At 46.2% G+C, this 16,821-nt stretch overlaps 1 protein-coding gene across 1 annotated transcript; it reads right to left on the reverse strand.

Moving 5' to 3' along the window:
* Positions 1-1,488: 1,488 nt before the first annotated feature.
* LOC119285703 lies at positions 1,489-16,815 on the reverse strand. The gene is made up of 28 exons (XM_037565033.1): positions 16,642-16,815; positions 16,383-16,560; positions 16,133-16,284; positions 10,478-10,597; positions 10,250-10,381; positions 9,892-10,078; positions 9,638-9,815; positions 9,173-9,294; positions 8,978-9,069; positions 8,722-8,758; positions 8,502-8,562; positions 8,081-8,229; positions 7,864-7,934; positions 7,609-7,779; positions 7,435-7,503; positions 6,119-6,217; positions 5,942-6,031; positions 5,357-5,432; positions 5,169-5,274; positions 4,996-5,071; positions 4,406-4,585; positions 3,605-3,727; positions 3,430-3,513; positions 3,117-3,301; positions 2,886-3,024; positions 2,745-2,804; positions 2,227-2,331; positions 1,489-2,082 (listed from the first exon to the last, which is right to left on the reverse strand). The coding sequence occupies exons 1-28, from the start codon at positions 16,783-16,785 to the stop codon at positions 1,969-1,971; spliced, it is 3,300 nt and encodes a 1,099-aa protein (XP_037420930.1). The 5' UTR covers positions 16,786-16,815; the 3' UTR covers positions 1,489-1,968.
* Positions 16,816-16,821: the final 6 nt, after the last annotated feature.

Consider the following 16,821-nt stretch of genomic DNA (forward strand, 5'->3'; position numbering starts at 1 on the left):
CTCACCGAAATGGTTGTCTTCTTCTTCTTCTAGCTGTATTTTCTTCAGAAATTTGCAGTGCACCTTACCTCGTTTATGTTCATGGAGCGATTCTTGTAGCAGGAGAGGAGAGGAGCTGCTTCATGCACCCAGCAGTCATGGCAGCAGAACCGTGTTTTCTTCTTGCCTAGTTAGCTGAATGGAGACTTGATGTGCTGTCTATTCATGCACGACAAAACCAATCAGGGTTCCTGCTCAACTTCTGGAGGTTCAGTAAGCGCTTCCTTTTTTTTCCTTTTTCCTTTTTTGCAAGAAAGCGTTTCGTTTTTTCAACAAGACAAAAGACTTTCATTTTCATCATTTAAGAAGAAGAAGAAGAAGAAGAAGAGGAGGAGGAGCAGGATTGTGCAGTTAGTTCGTCAGGCACAAAAATGTTACAAACACGCCCACAAGTGTCGCTGTCATCACTCATCGTCCTCGATCCAGCTACTTCGACTTCTTCACCACGTCCATAGGAATGAGTGTATGTACCATCATTTGTGAGAGAGACGACTAGACTATTTTTCAGTCCACAATAATATGAGACGTGCAGATCCATCGCAAGACTGCTGGAATGATCTCATCCACTTGATCATCTAAATGTCGGCAAGTCCGGACGAAGAATTCTCGTTTTCCAAAAAAGAAATATTGGCAAAGACTCGAAAACCAGAGACCAGAGGAATAAGACACAGAAAAGATCATGCACACAGCCTTTTGGCTCTTGGAAACCAGTGCCCCGGGTGTATGAATATTTTTTTTCCAAAAAATTATATGCACGCAGATTTCCATGAAATGCCCAAACTTGTTTATGCGCAGGACTTATTTACTCACGTGAGACCTGGTCTCATAGAATTCTTTTCCGTTCTGGATATTTATCAGCTCAACAAACATGTAGATTACTAAATGTGTGATTTCTTGGACAAATGGAAAAAAAATGCAAATTTATTTCTGGTGCCCAACATCCACAGTGAAGTATCAAAACATAATGAATCCTGCATAAACTGAAGACTCCAAAACTGTCTAATCTGCAACTTCCAACTCTTAAAACATAATGAATCCTGCATTTTTTTTAAGAATTGGAGGTTGCAGATTAGACGTTTTGGAGTTGGGGGTTGTATATTAGACTAGGGCTAGAGTTGAGAGGTGTAATATGTACTTCTCTCTAAACTGAAAGACCGACAATATATACTAAAAATTGTTTACTAGGCCTAGAACGAAAATGCAAGAATTCTCTTGTTAGAAAACCATTTTTTTAAGCTTTCTGGATACACCTGCACAATTCTGACTCAATACAATTCGCCCAGTAGCGTGATTATACACGCAGGCGGGGCCAAAAGGAAACAATCATCTCCAATAATGAGACATTGAACCGTCAAAGATTGCGACACCAAGCCCAGTAGCGTGATCCTGCACGCAGGCGCCACCAAGGGGCTAAATGAAACACTCATCTCCAATAATAATGACAAAAAAGAAAAGAAAATCTCTCCCGGGCGTCAAAGATGATTACGACACCAAGTAATAAATTAATCTGGTTAATAAAATGAATATTTCCCTGAACTGACCACAATAACAAGTTAATTGACCTGACCTGCTCATTCATGCTGTACACTTGCACAGGCTCTACAACTTGCAATCTAAACAAAGATTCTCAATAATAACCGACGACAAACGATGGCCAGCATGAACCGGCCTGACCCAAGCATGATGGTGCTACAAATACAAATCCATCTCCTTTGGATGGTGATGCGCTGGAGTAGGCCATGTCAGCTGTGCTGTTGTTGACAAGGCATCAACCAGATTTGCATCCCTCCGTTGCTCTCACTATGACGGTCCCTTCTTGATCTGATGACTAGCAACAGATGCCTACACTTCTTTTTACTGTAGCCCCCTCCAATCGCAGCCATTGCTCTGTGCTAAGGTTTATCATGTATGTACATGCTCTCAACATTGCTACATGAAGTAGCTTAGCGTTGTCGTTTTCCTCGACCCACCTTCTCCGTAGAGATCATTCCACTGAACAAGCTCGTTCATATTCGTTGAATCAGAAGATACACTTGCACAAACCTACAAGCAAGTGACATACAAGGTCAGGACATTATTCTATCAGGCAGCACAATTTCTTTCTTCTGTATCAGGGTTTAAAAATACTTAGCATGATACAGCATAGCTACCAACCCACAGCACAAACTCATAGTCACGATAACTTACCTGTTCATGTGCATGTTTGAAATCACTTATTCTCAAGGCACGGACATCATTGCTAGAACACGATTGGGGCAATGGTCTGTTTTCTACTTCTGCCAAAGCTCTCTCCTGCGAGTGGACACACAAAAGGTCAAATCCATTTCACATCATCCATCACTGTCAAATATAAATAAATACAGAAGATGGTCATGTTCCATTGATTTCATTACTAATCTATATACTACTTCCTCTGTCCCAAAATAAGTGTCAAGTTGAGACATTTATTTTGGGACAGAGGGAGTACCTCTTTTGCAAAATATAAGGCATAGTTTTGGACGCACAGATTCAAGATTTGACCAATAGTTAGTCCAATAATGAATAGGTTTTGCATTAATACTTCATCAGAGGTTTATGGTCAAAGGTCAAGTACGGACAGTCAAACTACGCCCTATATTTTGGAACGGAGGGGGATATATTACAATTTACAACCATAAGGCTACATAACAAAGAAACTATACAAGTTTGGGAGGATAGAAGTAAACCTTTTTCTCCTTTTCAAGGAGCTCTCTAATAGGAAGATGAGCAGCAGTCACACAAAGATTCTGAAAAATAATTGCAAAAGAGCATGAGCATGGTAGAAAAGAAACACGTTTGCCACAGGACTCATTATAGTAGTACAATACCTTAAGATCACTGCCTGAGTATCCTACCGTCAAGTTAGCAATGGCTTCAAGATCAAGGTCATCTGCCAAATCTTCTTTGGCTAGTATGACGCTAATAATTTTTCTTCTATTTGATGCATCAGGCAAATTCACCATCAACCTAAAGAAAACAATTTCCATAAAATGATCAGTCAATAAACTATAATTTCTGAGTATCAAAATATGAATCCTAAGAAAGAACTGAAAAATCACCTCCTTGGAAGCCTCCTAATAACAGCTTCATCAAGGTCAAATGGCCTATTAGTCGCAGCAAGGACCAATACTCGTTCTTTATTTTTTGTTCTTAGCCCATCCCAGTTCACCATAAACTCGTTTTTCATCTTGCGCATGGCTTCATGCTCTCCAGGGTTCTCACGTCTACCCAACATGCCATCAACCTAAGAAATGCAAAAACAGCAAGAAAATAAGCACCACCCTTCAGGATTAACAACAAACTTAGCAAGTATGTGCCCATACAGTGCAACAAAATTATCGATATTGAATAGTCACAGTTGCATTAGCTTACCTCATCTACGAAAATGACACTTGGAGCAATTTTGCTTGCCAGTGAAAACACAGCTTTCACGTACTTCTCTCCTTCACCAAACCACTGCAACAACATGTGATTTAGAGCTGATGACGCAAACACCCGGAATGCAGAAATAAGGCAAGACATCAGCCAATCCTATCAAATGGAATACCTTTGAGGATATACTTGACATTGATATGTTTATGAAATTAGCACCAGCCTCTGTTGCCACAGCTTTCGCAAGCATCGTCTTCCCCGTACCAGGCGGACCAAAAAGTAATATTCCTTTACATGGCTAGCGTAACAAAAGTAACAATAGTCAGCTTAGAAATAAAAAGGTTCCACTATTTCATAAACAGAACAAATGATCATAACTTTGCTAAATGATACTCCCTCCATTCCAGAATATAAGGTGTATTGATTTCCATGCAATGTTTGACCAAGATTATTGAATAAAATAAAAACATCTGCAATACCTAGTAGATAAAATATGAAACTACTTTTTATGATGGATCAAATGGTAAAAACTCGGTCAAACATGCACTCATTTGATATTTATAAAAACAAATACACCTTATATAAAGGATCGGAGGGAGTGGTAGCTATATTTTGCTATTCAGATTGGCATATATAACTTCTTTCACCATGTTCATTAGGTGCCTTATTTATTGGGCAACTCCCAAAACCAGAAGGTGAAAGGCATAAACTTTAAGTTATGATCAACTGACCACCAAGGGATTAAACTTGCTTCACTTTGCTAGTTTTTATATTAAATGACAAAAGGCAAGAGAAGTGATACGTTCATACTATATAGCATATCTACAAAAACACAGAAGTTCCTAAGAGCCTGCTTTTTGAGGAGTATTTCTTGGTAAAGTTTTGGCGTTTAATTAATATTTGACTTCAATACGGAAACTTTACCAAGAAATGCCATTTTTTCAAACAGCTTTTAAAGTATATAAATAATATATACCTTCATAAGTTGTCCTTTGGAAAACAATTCAGGCCTTTGCAAGGGCAGCATCACTAACTCCTTCAGAGTTTCCTTGACACTTTCCAGTGCTCCGATGTCCTCAAATGTAACTCCTATTTCATCTGGAGGGATAACATCGGCAAGAAGCCTCTTTTCAAATTCGTTTTCCGTAGCAATGTCCTGGCATTGTTGGAAAGAACAGTTAGCTCTATTCATTTGTAATGACTTCATATAGTTATAGCACTGTAGCATAATCAGCGCTCAGAAGTAGTAATGGTTTCCTCTCAGCTACTATAGATGAAATAGTCATGAAGGTGCATAGCATAACTATACAAGTGAGCTGTATGAACAGTATGCTTAAAAAAATGGACAGGCCCAGTGCTAGAGCTCCCACATCAGGTGGAGTCTGGGGAAGGATTATACAAGGCAAGCCTTACCCCCGTGCAATGCAAAGAGGTTGCGTTGAACTCAGGACCTCTTGGCACAAGTGGGGAGTACCTCACCACTGCACCAGGCCTGCCCCTTCATGAACAGTATGCATAAAACAGTACAAATGCTTAAGAAAGCGGATATACTAAAAGAAGGCATACCTTAAGTGACTTCCTTTTGTTGCTGGTCTTAGGGCCAGACTGGATACTTTCCAACATATCAACTCCATGCTTCAGACTGGAATGGTCAATAAAGGTTGAATGATTAAGTTCACGAGGAACCAGAATAAATTGTGTAGTCAACTTGGTGGAAAACAAAAAAATAGATGGGGAACCTTTCACTAGATAGGGAAAATTGCAAATCAATTGAAGGGTCAGGGTTTGTAGCTGTTAAGTGCTTTAGTTGATGGCTCAAAGCAAAACCAACTATTGTATCAATACCTGAAAAATAAACATAATGAACACATCATGCAATTGGACAAAATTGTAACTTGGCAGAAACTTGAATAGAAATGCTACTCACACTCATTTGTAAGGGTGCGATCCTTGACATATATTGTCTCAAGATCAGAGCATTCCAAGCCAATCCGCGTTAGAAACTGAAGGGAATTGCACACGGATATTAACAAAACCAATAAAATTCTAATTAAGAATAACAAATAAGTTCATGGGAGTAACGAGTCCATTAAGTAACCAAACTGGAAACATTATAGCAAAGTCAATGATAATCCTAACAAAACACACCCACTTGCTTAGCTCCCTGTAGATGGTAAAAGAGAAGCTATATTTCTCTAGTTACTCACAGAACTTCTGAAACTGTTACATGCTTTGACACAAATCTAGAGATGAATAAGAATAATAAAATAGTACAGCACCATAAGCTTCAAGGTATGCAACATGAACAGATGTCAAAGCCAAGACCGGCGCTATATGCTTATCTTTATTTATAATTTATTACAAAACACAAAGAGTACTAGTTCAAACAAAATAACAGATTAAAGAAAGATAAACAGTACCCAGAACATTTAATGAAAACAACAGAGTATACTCGTAAACAAATAATTGCAAACATACTTAGGTGAGAAATGTTTTTAGAACTGTGACTTACAGAGCGTATTTTTGAAGTGTTATCATTTGCTTTAAGAATTTCAATATCTTGATCTAACATCTGGTTCCACCGTGAAAGCTCAACTTCATCCTGTAAACAGTTCTTCCAGATGTTAAGATGACAGAAGGGACTACACACAAGATGAACTATTCTCTCAGATTAACTCGAGTAACATACTTGTGGTGGTTGGATCGTCACTTTATTTGGGAAAATCTTTGTTAGATGCCTCATCCCCTTTGACATTTCCTTACTTTTATCATGTACCCGATCCAAGTCCTGCATTTCCTTGTGTCAGTTTGTAACAAGAAAGCACCAATGTGGTGGAGAATGAAGACTTCTGAAATCATAACGTGCACACCTAGTTCTTTTAACAATTAGAAGTCAAATGATGGAAAAGATCTACAAAAGAAGCCACAGAACAACAACAACAACAACAACAACAACAACAACAAAAAGCCTTTAGTACCAAACAAGTTGGGGTAGGCCAAAGAAGCCACAGAGAATTTTAAAAAAACGCTGTTCCTAAATGCATGATGTCGCACTAGTTCGCCACAAAAGTGTCGCTGGCAATAATGGAGGCACAAGTGTAGCAAAAGTTGGCAAAAGGTTATATGCATGACACATGCACTACGTGAGTAATAAAGTGGCAAGCCACAGCTGTGGTCAGGAACACATACCTAAGAAATAGTGTCACTTGCGCCCACAAGGTTAGACGTGACAAACTGTGGCTGGGAACCAAACACTAACAGACTCGTCAAAAAAAAGGCTAAGTATCTTCTTAGGTTTACGTATTACTCTTAAGATTGTTGTGTCCTACGCCAATGATGACACCAGAAAAAGAGAAGCCGTACTAGGGGAATGCTGTGTATGCACCGGCACACCCAAAATTTTGAAGAACTTCAAGGAATCAGCCCTTCAGGCATCCACTATTCATCATCATGAAACACAACCCATGGGTCCACTTGTATGGTACTATTGGCAAATTTCAAACTTAATGTTGGATTTGTGATGGTATGAAACCATCATGCGAGACTATAAAATTATGTGTATTAATTGTCAAATGTGCAACCCACAGAAAAAATCTGGCCTGACAATGCCAAAGGAAGATACATAAAAAGGAAAAAAAAATTGGTCCAAGGTTGAACTGACGTCCCACATATTTCCTCCGAAAGGAATTCCCGAACGAGAAACATTATTTCCAACACAGTTAACTAATATAGGTGTGTTTCACTGTTATATGTGAGATGATAAGGGAAATGGATGTGTGTGTGTGCAGGATAGCCATTAGTCATGAGTTAGCTAAGCAAGGTAGGGTGCGAGGTAGAACTAAAGTTTGGCTGTGAAACTACCCAAGGGAAATTGAAATGACGTTAAACGCTGATTGTACCCCTGTTGCTAGCTAATTAAAGTTCTGAAAAAACTAATATAGGTCATAAACATAAACTATTTTCGCAAGAAATGGTAATATTTGGTACAGTACAATTAAAAGCTACCTGCAATGCAAGGTCAAGAATTGCTTGGCTATAAGGGAACTTTGAAAGGAAAAGAGACCCCGCATTTGCCTGCATGTACAAGTATCTCTGTTAGCTATAAGTGACGAGTTAGCCACGCAAAAGATTTAGAACGAGCATTCATAGATCACAATAAACAAACTCTACAAACAGTACCTTCTCTTTGCGACTGTCAGGCTGGATATGAGAACCAACAATAAAAACACCTGCCGGGAAATGTTCGAGCTTGCTCTTCAGACCATAATAGGAATCATTATTCCCACATATTTTTTCTGTGTCCTTCAGAAATAGGACCATAGGGCCATGCTGTATTTCTTCAGAGATAAACTGTGGAACACACACAGTTAATAAGGAAAGCAAAAACAACATTGATGCAGATCATGACTAAAATTAATGCATAGATGTACATACCTGAATGATCACATCAAATGGGTGCTTGGATCTATTTTCCCATCCTGGACTGTCGAGGCATAAAGAATCAACTGGAATGACAGTAGATTGGAATTCAAATAAGCAACTGAACTGAACTGAACTTCACTGTTGCAGTAACCATAAAATTTAAGCACAACTAGCAACACTCAATTTATCGTCATTTCTTTAGAAAAAAATGAACACACCAAAGACTAACCTGAACAAAATAAGCCATGATTAACTTCACAACTGCCTCCAAGATCAATACCTCCTGGGATTTGTTCATCAAACCTTACCCCAACCTTTGATGATCTATTTTCTTCGAAAGGAAGACATATTTGACCTAGCGAGCCAAATTCTGGAGGACTACAGATCAAACAATCTAACATCAGCCAGAGGCAGCATTACAGGACATTAAGTTGCAGGTAATAACAACAATGAGAAGTTTGTATGCTTTCCCAGGACGAGATATCCACATCTTCATAAACCTCAGGAAGCAACGAAAGACAGTAGACAAATCAAAATAATAGCACCCACTTTATTTTGTTCGTTGAACCAAAACATCAAACAATTTCATTCAAAATAGAATGACCGCAAATAGTTGCAGGAAGTGCAAATAGTGCCAAGACAATGAATACCTATGTCCGTCAAGGATAACGTTTGTCGGCAGTAATGAACCAATGTACCTCACTCTATCACCTGAACAAAATATCAGATTATCAATGACATTTATTTTACAGATATACCAAAACATTTGAACCACGTTCCAGAGTATCATTGATACTACTGATCAGCCATAAACTTGCACCAGAAAAAGACGATGGCCTACAAAATATCGCAAAATATCAATGTTCTTACCTTTTTTGTATGACTCTAATTCCTTGGAAGTCTGCCCCTGAAACAAGAAATATATGTTTTGAGTTTCTCAATTACCAAACAAAATACAGACTACTCTTATGGTCTAGAATCACACAAAAGCAAGGTTTTTTTGTCTTTTTTGCAAAACAAACTACAGGAAGATGAGTAAACCATTTATGTCAATGAGTTGATAAAGAAAATAGAGAACAAGCAGTAATGTCGATAAGAAAACATGGGTAATTGCTAAGAAGCTTACACCGAACAGCATTGAAGAATCGACTGTGAGCAACCTTGCACCGAAATGTTCTGCAAGTGCCTTCACCAGATATTGTTGGTAGATCTCAGTCCCTGTCAAGATAGGTTGCTGCACTTAATATACTAGTACAGATCTTTGTAAAATTAGCAAAGCTACAATACAATACCAAGCTTACAACAAGTGCACGGTAGATACCTGCCGAACCGGATAGCAATGCTCGTTGACCGAGAGAAGAAATGTGTCTGGTAAACTTAATATAGTCTTTGCATTGTAAATGCACAAATGCTGATGACAGAAGAGCACATTTGGTATCCTCGCTGCAAAGACAACTAGTATCAGGACACTGTTCTTAATCATGGGACAAAATTAAACCAACACATTACATCTGTGATCGCTAACAAGAGATCATCATACAGATTATCCAGGTATCCTATTTGATCACGCAATTAGTGCTAACAAGAGATCATCATACAGATTATCCAGGTATCCTATTTGATCACGCAATTAGTAATACATATGCCGAACAACCGAGCATCTTATCACATGTTCAAAATTATGATGCACAGAAGCCATGTATTTACCAACTCCATACCCCAGATGAGGACAGACCAATATGACAGTAATAACTAAGTATATTTACAAGATATCATAAGAATTTACCTTAGATAATATGGAAAATTATCAAATGACTCAGATATGTCACTAGCATCATTTGTTGCATTTTTTAGATCCTCCTTTGATAGTTGAGACCGGGCAGACTGTGCACTTTCTTCAGAGTTAGACTGGTCCTCCCTTGTTTTACAGAAACTACCAAATATATCTGGATCCGCTGATGATCCTGCAAAAGGTGATTACATTAGCGGCCTTTTTACCACAATAAAATGCAAATTTAAAATAAAATACATTAGTCTCACCAATAGGCATCAATGGAGTCAATGGAGGTCGGCTTTTACCAAAGTAAAAGGATGGTAATTTGGGTCCTTTAGATGACAGATGATCTTGAATATCTTTGATAAGTGAATGTTGCCCCTGATGGATACTACTGCAAGTAGAGGAAAACGCTGAAGTGCTTGATTTATCCTGCTGGTGTTGCTGAAATATCTATCATCACATTAATTAAGGACATCAAACAGTAACAACTTTACTTGCCTAACCATTGCATACTACTTCAACTGAACAATAGAACCAAAGCTCCTTCATCAGTGTAGACCACAAACAGAACCAGCAACCTATCTGCTGCATATAGACGGCAGGCAATAAAAAAAAGGATACGTAAGCACGCCTCAAAGGTGAACTGAAGACAATTTCATCCCCTCCATTTAAGGTAACTTTAGCATTCTTGTCCAAAGCCTTGCCATTTACACGAACAACTTTGGGCTCGTGTATTTCAAGTAGAGCACCTCGCTGATATCAAAAGGTCAACATAAAAAAAGAGGGGTAAATAGGAGGTAAACCAAGTGCATAACACTGGAACTCCTAAATTTTCCGGAAAATTTATACCTTAGTAGCAAGCTTCAGTTTACAAACAAGTGAGCTAGTAGATGACTCGCCCAGTCTCAAATCATATTGTGCTCCATAACCAACAGTAAAATAGGAGGAATGAATGGGAAGGGAAGGATCCTGCAAAACGAATAGAAATGCAGTCAACTAAATGAAGAGCTGCTAGTATCTGATGAATTTGTTAATTATTATGTAGTCTCTTCCAATCAAAATAATGAAATAAAAATATTTAGTCAATTAACCTTGAAGGTTAGACTTGAATCACAGTTATGTAAAATTGTACTACAATATAAGTCAATAACATCACTACTTGGAAAATCAAGGGTTTCATCCCAAAGTGATGAAAAAGGAGCGAGCAATTCAGCAAACATATTGGTTGGAAAATCAAGGGTTTCATGTAACAGTGTAGAAATACAGACTTCAAACTGAAATTGTTAGAATACAGTGTAGAATACATGTATAGCTAGTAGGACGTGTGTGCAGTTTTCCTTGTAGCACTCACGATCCCATGCCCCGCACTCGGCCAGCCCACGATCACCATCGTGGGTTCGTGCCTCTCTGTAACTCTACATAAGCTGCCCGATGGCAATACGATCGTGGTGTTCGATCTCTTCTTGCCTTCATGGTATCAGACGCAGGGGATCTCAATCCTTTTGCGACCCATCCCTCCCACCCTTCCGCTGCCATGGACACCAATCCGGTCTCCTCCCCCGACTCCTCTGCTGACGGCGATCACGCCGCCGGAGGTGTTCTCCAGGACGTGATTTTTTCCCCCGAGGCCGCGAGCCCTAGCGTTGCGGTTCCACCGCCGCCACCACGCGCCTTTCCCTCCTCCGTCCTCCAAACCATCGACATACGCCATCACATCCCCGTCGTTCTTGATCTCCACGGCGGCAACTACGCTCAGTGGTGCCGTTTCTTCCACACCGTTGTTGGCATGTTCGGCATTCGCGACCACATCATCGCTCCTGCTGCACCGGCTCGCCGTGACCCTGAGTGGGTTATGATCGATCACTGCGTGGTCCACTGGCTCTATGCCACGATCTCGCCGGAGCTTCTCGCCGCCGTCATGCAGCCTGACGACACCGCTGTCGTTCTCTGGTCGGCTCTCGATGGCATCTTCCGCGACAACCAACTCTCGCGCGCGGTGTATCTCGACGCCGAGTACCACGCCACCGTCCAGGGGGATCAGACGATCATGCAGTACTGCACCCGCCTCAAGACGTTCGCTGATCAACTCCGCGACCTGGGGCAGCCCGTCGGCGACAGGCAGCAGCTCTTCAACATGATCCGCGGCCTGAACCGTCAGTTCCACGGTGCGATTCCCCACCTCACCTCGCGTGTGCCCCTGCCCACGTTCCTGCAGGCTCGCTCCTTCCTTCTCCTCGAGGAGCACCGCGCCGAACAGGCGACCCGGCTCCAGTCCGCGCACGCTCTCGTTGCGGCCCGGTCTTCAGCGGCTCCGGCACCACCAGCTCCCGCTCCCCTGCCGCCTGCTGCCGACTACGGTGGAGGGCGCGGACGCGGACGTGGTCGCCGCCGTGGGCGCGGCAGCCCCGGCGCGTCGTCTTCATCAGCGCCGCCACCTGCGGCCTCTGGCGCTCCAACACTCCCCGGGCACGCGCCCGGCGCCAATTCCTGGACAGGGATGGTGCAAGCGTGGCCCATGCCGTGGCGCGCTCCCGGCGCCGGCGTCCTCGGGCCCCGTCCTGGCCCGCCTCATCACCAGGCCTACTTCGCCGGGGCGTCCGCGTCCATCCCGCCTGCCTACGGCTACGGCGCCTATGGCGCCCCTCCAGGTCTCGCCTACGGCCCGCCCCCCGGTTTCATCTACGGCTCGCCCGGGGCCAGCTCCAGCACTGCGCCTCTGCCGCCACAACCGCAGCCCTGGGACATGGGGCCCCTGCACGCTGCACTTCAGGCTGCGTCGGCGCCATCCCCGTCTCCTACGAGCACATCGGACTGGTACCTGGATTCAGGTGCCACAGCACACATGACTGCAAACCCGGGTACTCTCTCTTCCCTTCGTGCTCATAACTCTCCCAACCACATTGTGATCGGTGACGGTGCCCATCTTCCCATCACTCACGTTGGGCAGGGCTCTCTCATCACCACTAATTCCCCCCTTGTGCTGCGCAATGTTCTCCTTTCCCCCTCCCTCATCAGAAATCTTTTGTCTGTTCGACAACTCACCCGTGAAAATCCTATCTCAGTTGAATTTGACATGTTCGGTTTCTCTGTGAAGGATCTTCACACCCGCCAGGTGATCCGGCGATGTAACTCTGACGGAGACCTGTACGCTGTCACTCCCTCCACCGCAGCCTCTCCTCGCCCGTTTGCTGGTGTTGCTTCTGTGGAGCTGTGGCACCAGCGGCTGGGACATCCTGGAGCGGCCGTCCTTCGTCAGGCACTGCCCCAGCTCTCCTTCACCTGCACACCGTCGGCTACGCACACCTGCCACGCCTGTCGTCTCGCCAAGCATGTCCGCCTTCCTTTCTCTGCATCCACCAACCATAGCTATTTCCCGTTCCAACTACTGCATTTAGACGTTTGGACCTCTCCAGTTGTTAGTGTCTCTGGTTTTCAGTATTACCTCGTTGTACTCGACAGTTGTACTCACTATGTATGGACGTTTCCAGTTCGCAACAAGTCAGATGTATTCACTGTTCTTACTGATTTCTATGCTATGTCCAAACACAGTTCGAGCGCCCAATTCTTGCTTTTCAAACAGACAACGGGCGTGAGTTCGACAATCATGCCATGCGCGCTCTCCTTGCCAAACATGGCTCTGTGTTGCGCCTCTCCTGCCCTTACACAAGCCAGCAGAATGGCAAAGCTGAGCGTATCTTGCGTACCCTGAATGACAGCACCCGCTCACTCTTGTTCCATGCCGCCATGCCTGCTCATTTTTGGGCGGAAGCGCTCGCCACGGCAACTCTCCTCCTCAACTACAAGCCCTGCTCCACCACTTCTTCTCGCACGCCTCATGAGCTCCTGCTCGGCAGCCCGCCAGATTACTCCATTCTTCGTGTGTTCGGATGCCTCTGTTACCCCAACATCACGTCGACATCCCCGCATAAACTGGCGCATCGCTCTGTTGCTTGTGTTTTCCTCGGGTACCCGCATGATCACCGTGGCTACAGGTGCTATGATCCGGCCACTCGCCGTGTTCTTACCTCACGCCATGTGCGTTTCGATGAGCGCGTGTTCCCCTCTGCTGCCGCACGTCTCCCTGCCGCCGCCCCTCCTTGCACTAACGGTGTGGCTCCGGCTTCGCCATACTACGTGCCTGCTCCTGTTCAGGTTCCTACTGTGGCGCTGGATTCCCGCTCGGCGCCAGCTGCTTCATCACCGCGGCGCGCTGGCTCTCACGCTGCAGATTCAACGTCCGCCGTTGGATCTGCTGCGGGCGGTCTGCCCTCGCCCCCGCTTGGCGCGCACTCGCTGGATTCAAGTGGGGTGGTCGAATCGTCATCGCACGATTCTTCTTCGCCCGCCCCCTCCGCGCCCGATGGGCGTTCAAGCGGGACGGCTGGATCCTCATCGCACGGCTCTGCGACGTCTTCCTCAACATCGCCCTCGCCGTCCCCAGCCCCTGCACGGATGATCACCCGCGCGCGCGATGGCGTGCACTGCCCCAACCAACGCTACGCCAACGACTACGTCTGCACCGCCACCGTTGCTCTCCCTCCTGGCGTCTCTCCTCTCCCGCGCTCCGTTCGCGACGCTCTTCGCGATCCCAACTGGGTCGCGGCCATGCGGGAGGAATTCGCCGCACTCGTCAGCAACAACACCTGGGAGCTCGTTCCCCGACCACCGCGCGCCAATGTGATCACCGGCAAATGGGTGTTTCGCCACAAGCTGCGTCCAGAAGGCTCCCTCGAACGCTACAAAGCCCGATGGGTCGTCCGCGGCTTCAACCAGCGTGCCGGCGTTGACTACGGCGAAACCTTCTCGCCTGTTGTGAAGCCTGCCATGATCCGTACGGTGCTCACCATTGCTGCTTCACGCTCCTGGCCAGTACATCAACTGGATGTGAAGAATGCGTTCCTCCACGGTACGCTTCAGGAGGAAGTGTTCTGCTTACAACCTGCAGGTTTCGTGGATGCCGCCAAGACCGATCATGTCTGCCGCCTTGCTAAGACCCTCTATGGGCTCAAGCAAGCGCCGCGCGCGTGGTTTCTTCGGTTCGCCACCTTCCTCACCACCATCGGCTTCACTGCGACGCGCTCCGACACCTCCCTCTTCACCTTCACGCGCGGTGTGGATGCTGCCTACCTGCTGCTCTACGTGGATGATATCATCCTCACTGCCTCCTCCGACGCACTTCTCCGTCGCATCATCGCCAACCTCACCAGCGAGTTTGCTATGAAGGACTTGGGCCCGCTCCATTTCTTCCTCGGCATTCAAGTGACTCGTACGTCCCGCGGCTTCTTCCTCTCTCAGGCCCAGTACGCTGAGGACATCCTTGAGCGCGCGGGCATGGACAACTGCAAGTCTGCACCAACGCCCGTCGACACCAAGGCCAAGCTGCCCGCGGCCGATGGGCCGCGCGTCTCCGATGCCACTGCCTACCGCAGTCTGGCCGGCGCTCTGCAATACTTGACGATCACGCGGCCCGAGCTCGCGTACGCCGTCCAGCAAATCTGCCTCCACATGCATGATCCGCGGGAGTGTCACCGTGCTCTTCTCAAACGAGCTCTCCGGTACGTCCGCGGTTCAACGCACCTCGGCCTGCATCTTCGCGCTTCCTCGACCCTGGAGCTCCGTGCCTACACCGACGCCGACTGGGCAGGCTGCCCTGACACCCGGCGTTCTACGTCGGGCTACTGTGTGTTCCTCGGCGATGCTCTCATCTCTTGGTCCGCGAAGCGTCAGGCCACCGTCTCGCGCTCGAGCGCTGAGGCCGAATACCGCGCGGTTGCCAACACCGTTGCGGAATGTGTCTGGCTTCGTCAACTGCTCGGTGAGCTCCGGTGTGCGGTCACCACGGCGAGCTTGGTCTACTGCGACAACATATCAGCGGTGTACCTCTCCAGCAATCCAGTTCATCATCGGCGCACCAAACACATCGAGCTGGACATCCACTTCGTCCGTGAACGCGTGGCCCTCGGCGAGTTCCGTGTCATGCATGTTCCAACGCGCCAACAATTCGCTGACGTGATGACGAAAGGGCTGGCCACCGATGTCTTCAACGAGTTTCGCTCCAGTCTTTGCGTCTCCACCAACGACGCCAAGACTGCGGGGGGGTGTTAGAATACAGTGTAGAATACATGTATAGCTAGTAGGACGTGTGTGCAGTTTTCCTTGTAGCACTCACGATCCCATGCCCCGCACTCGGCCAGCCCACGATCACCATCGTGGGTTCGTGCCTCTCTGTAACTCTACATAAGCTGCCCGATGGCAATACGATCGTGGTGTTCGATCTCTTCTTGCCTTCAGAAATGAAATGCTTTCACTAAAAAGATTGTTTGCCAAAACAACCTATCCTGAGAGGGAAGACGAGGTTTAACAGCACGGGTTTTGGATAAATAATAGAGAAGCGCTATTGATGTTATTGGCACAAATATATATTCCAAGTGCATAGAAAAAAGGGAAGTCGAAGCAATCTGCTTGGATTGATGAGTAAAAAAAGAGATGAGAAAGAAGACGCACCGTGGCATACTGTGAGATTAGCCTGCACCAGGGCTCCTGGCGCCTGCTGCCCAGTGCGCCGTGGCGTTTGTTGGATGTGGCCTTGGCGGACAAATCCTTGGCCCTCTTCAACATTGCAGATAAATCTTTGTCAGTGGCGCCACGCTTATGCCCTGCGCAAGCGAGAAAAATCATCAGATCAGACCTAAAGGCCCCAGCCGAAAAGGGACGTCTTTGGGCGCCACCAGAACCCAAAAGGTGAGGCTCGTACCGTCCGAATTCGACGCCGCCTCCCCTGACCTCAGGAAGGCCTCCAGCCTGTCCATGGCGCCGGTGAGCGCCTGGAGGCCGGTGGTGTCCGGCGGTGCGACCGGCGGACCGGTGGCGATAGCCGCCGCATCTGTCGCCGGCGCCGCCGTCTTGGTGGTATCCTCCTCGGGCGCCGTAGCCTGCGGAGAACAAGAGCGTCGTGTGATGAGAGCAAGAAGGGATCAAGGCGAGCGCGGCGCATGCAGGGGGGAGATCCGGACCTTGGCGCGCTTGCCGGGCCTGCGGGCGCCCGACGACTGGGCCTCGGCCCCCGGCGCCTGGTCGGACGGCGGCGGCGGCGAGCCCTTGTCGTCGTCGTCGTCCGAGGGGCGCTTGGCCGCTGCGCTCCGCCTGGTGTCGACCATCGTTGCCTGTGGGATCGGCGGGCGTGGGAGGAGACG

The sequence above is a fragment of the Triticum dicoccoides genome, chromosome 4A (genome assembly GCF_002162155.2).
Source record: "Triticum dicoccoides isolate Atlit2015 ecotype Zavitan chromosome 4A, WEW_v2.0, whole genome shotgun sequence".
In the NCBI taxonomy this organism is placed as follows: domain Eukaryota; kingdom Viridiplantae; phylum Streptophyta; class Magnoliopsida; order Poales; family Poaceae; genus Triticum; species Triticum dicoccoides.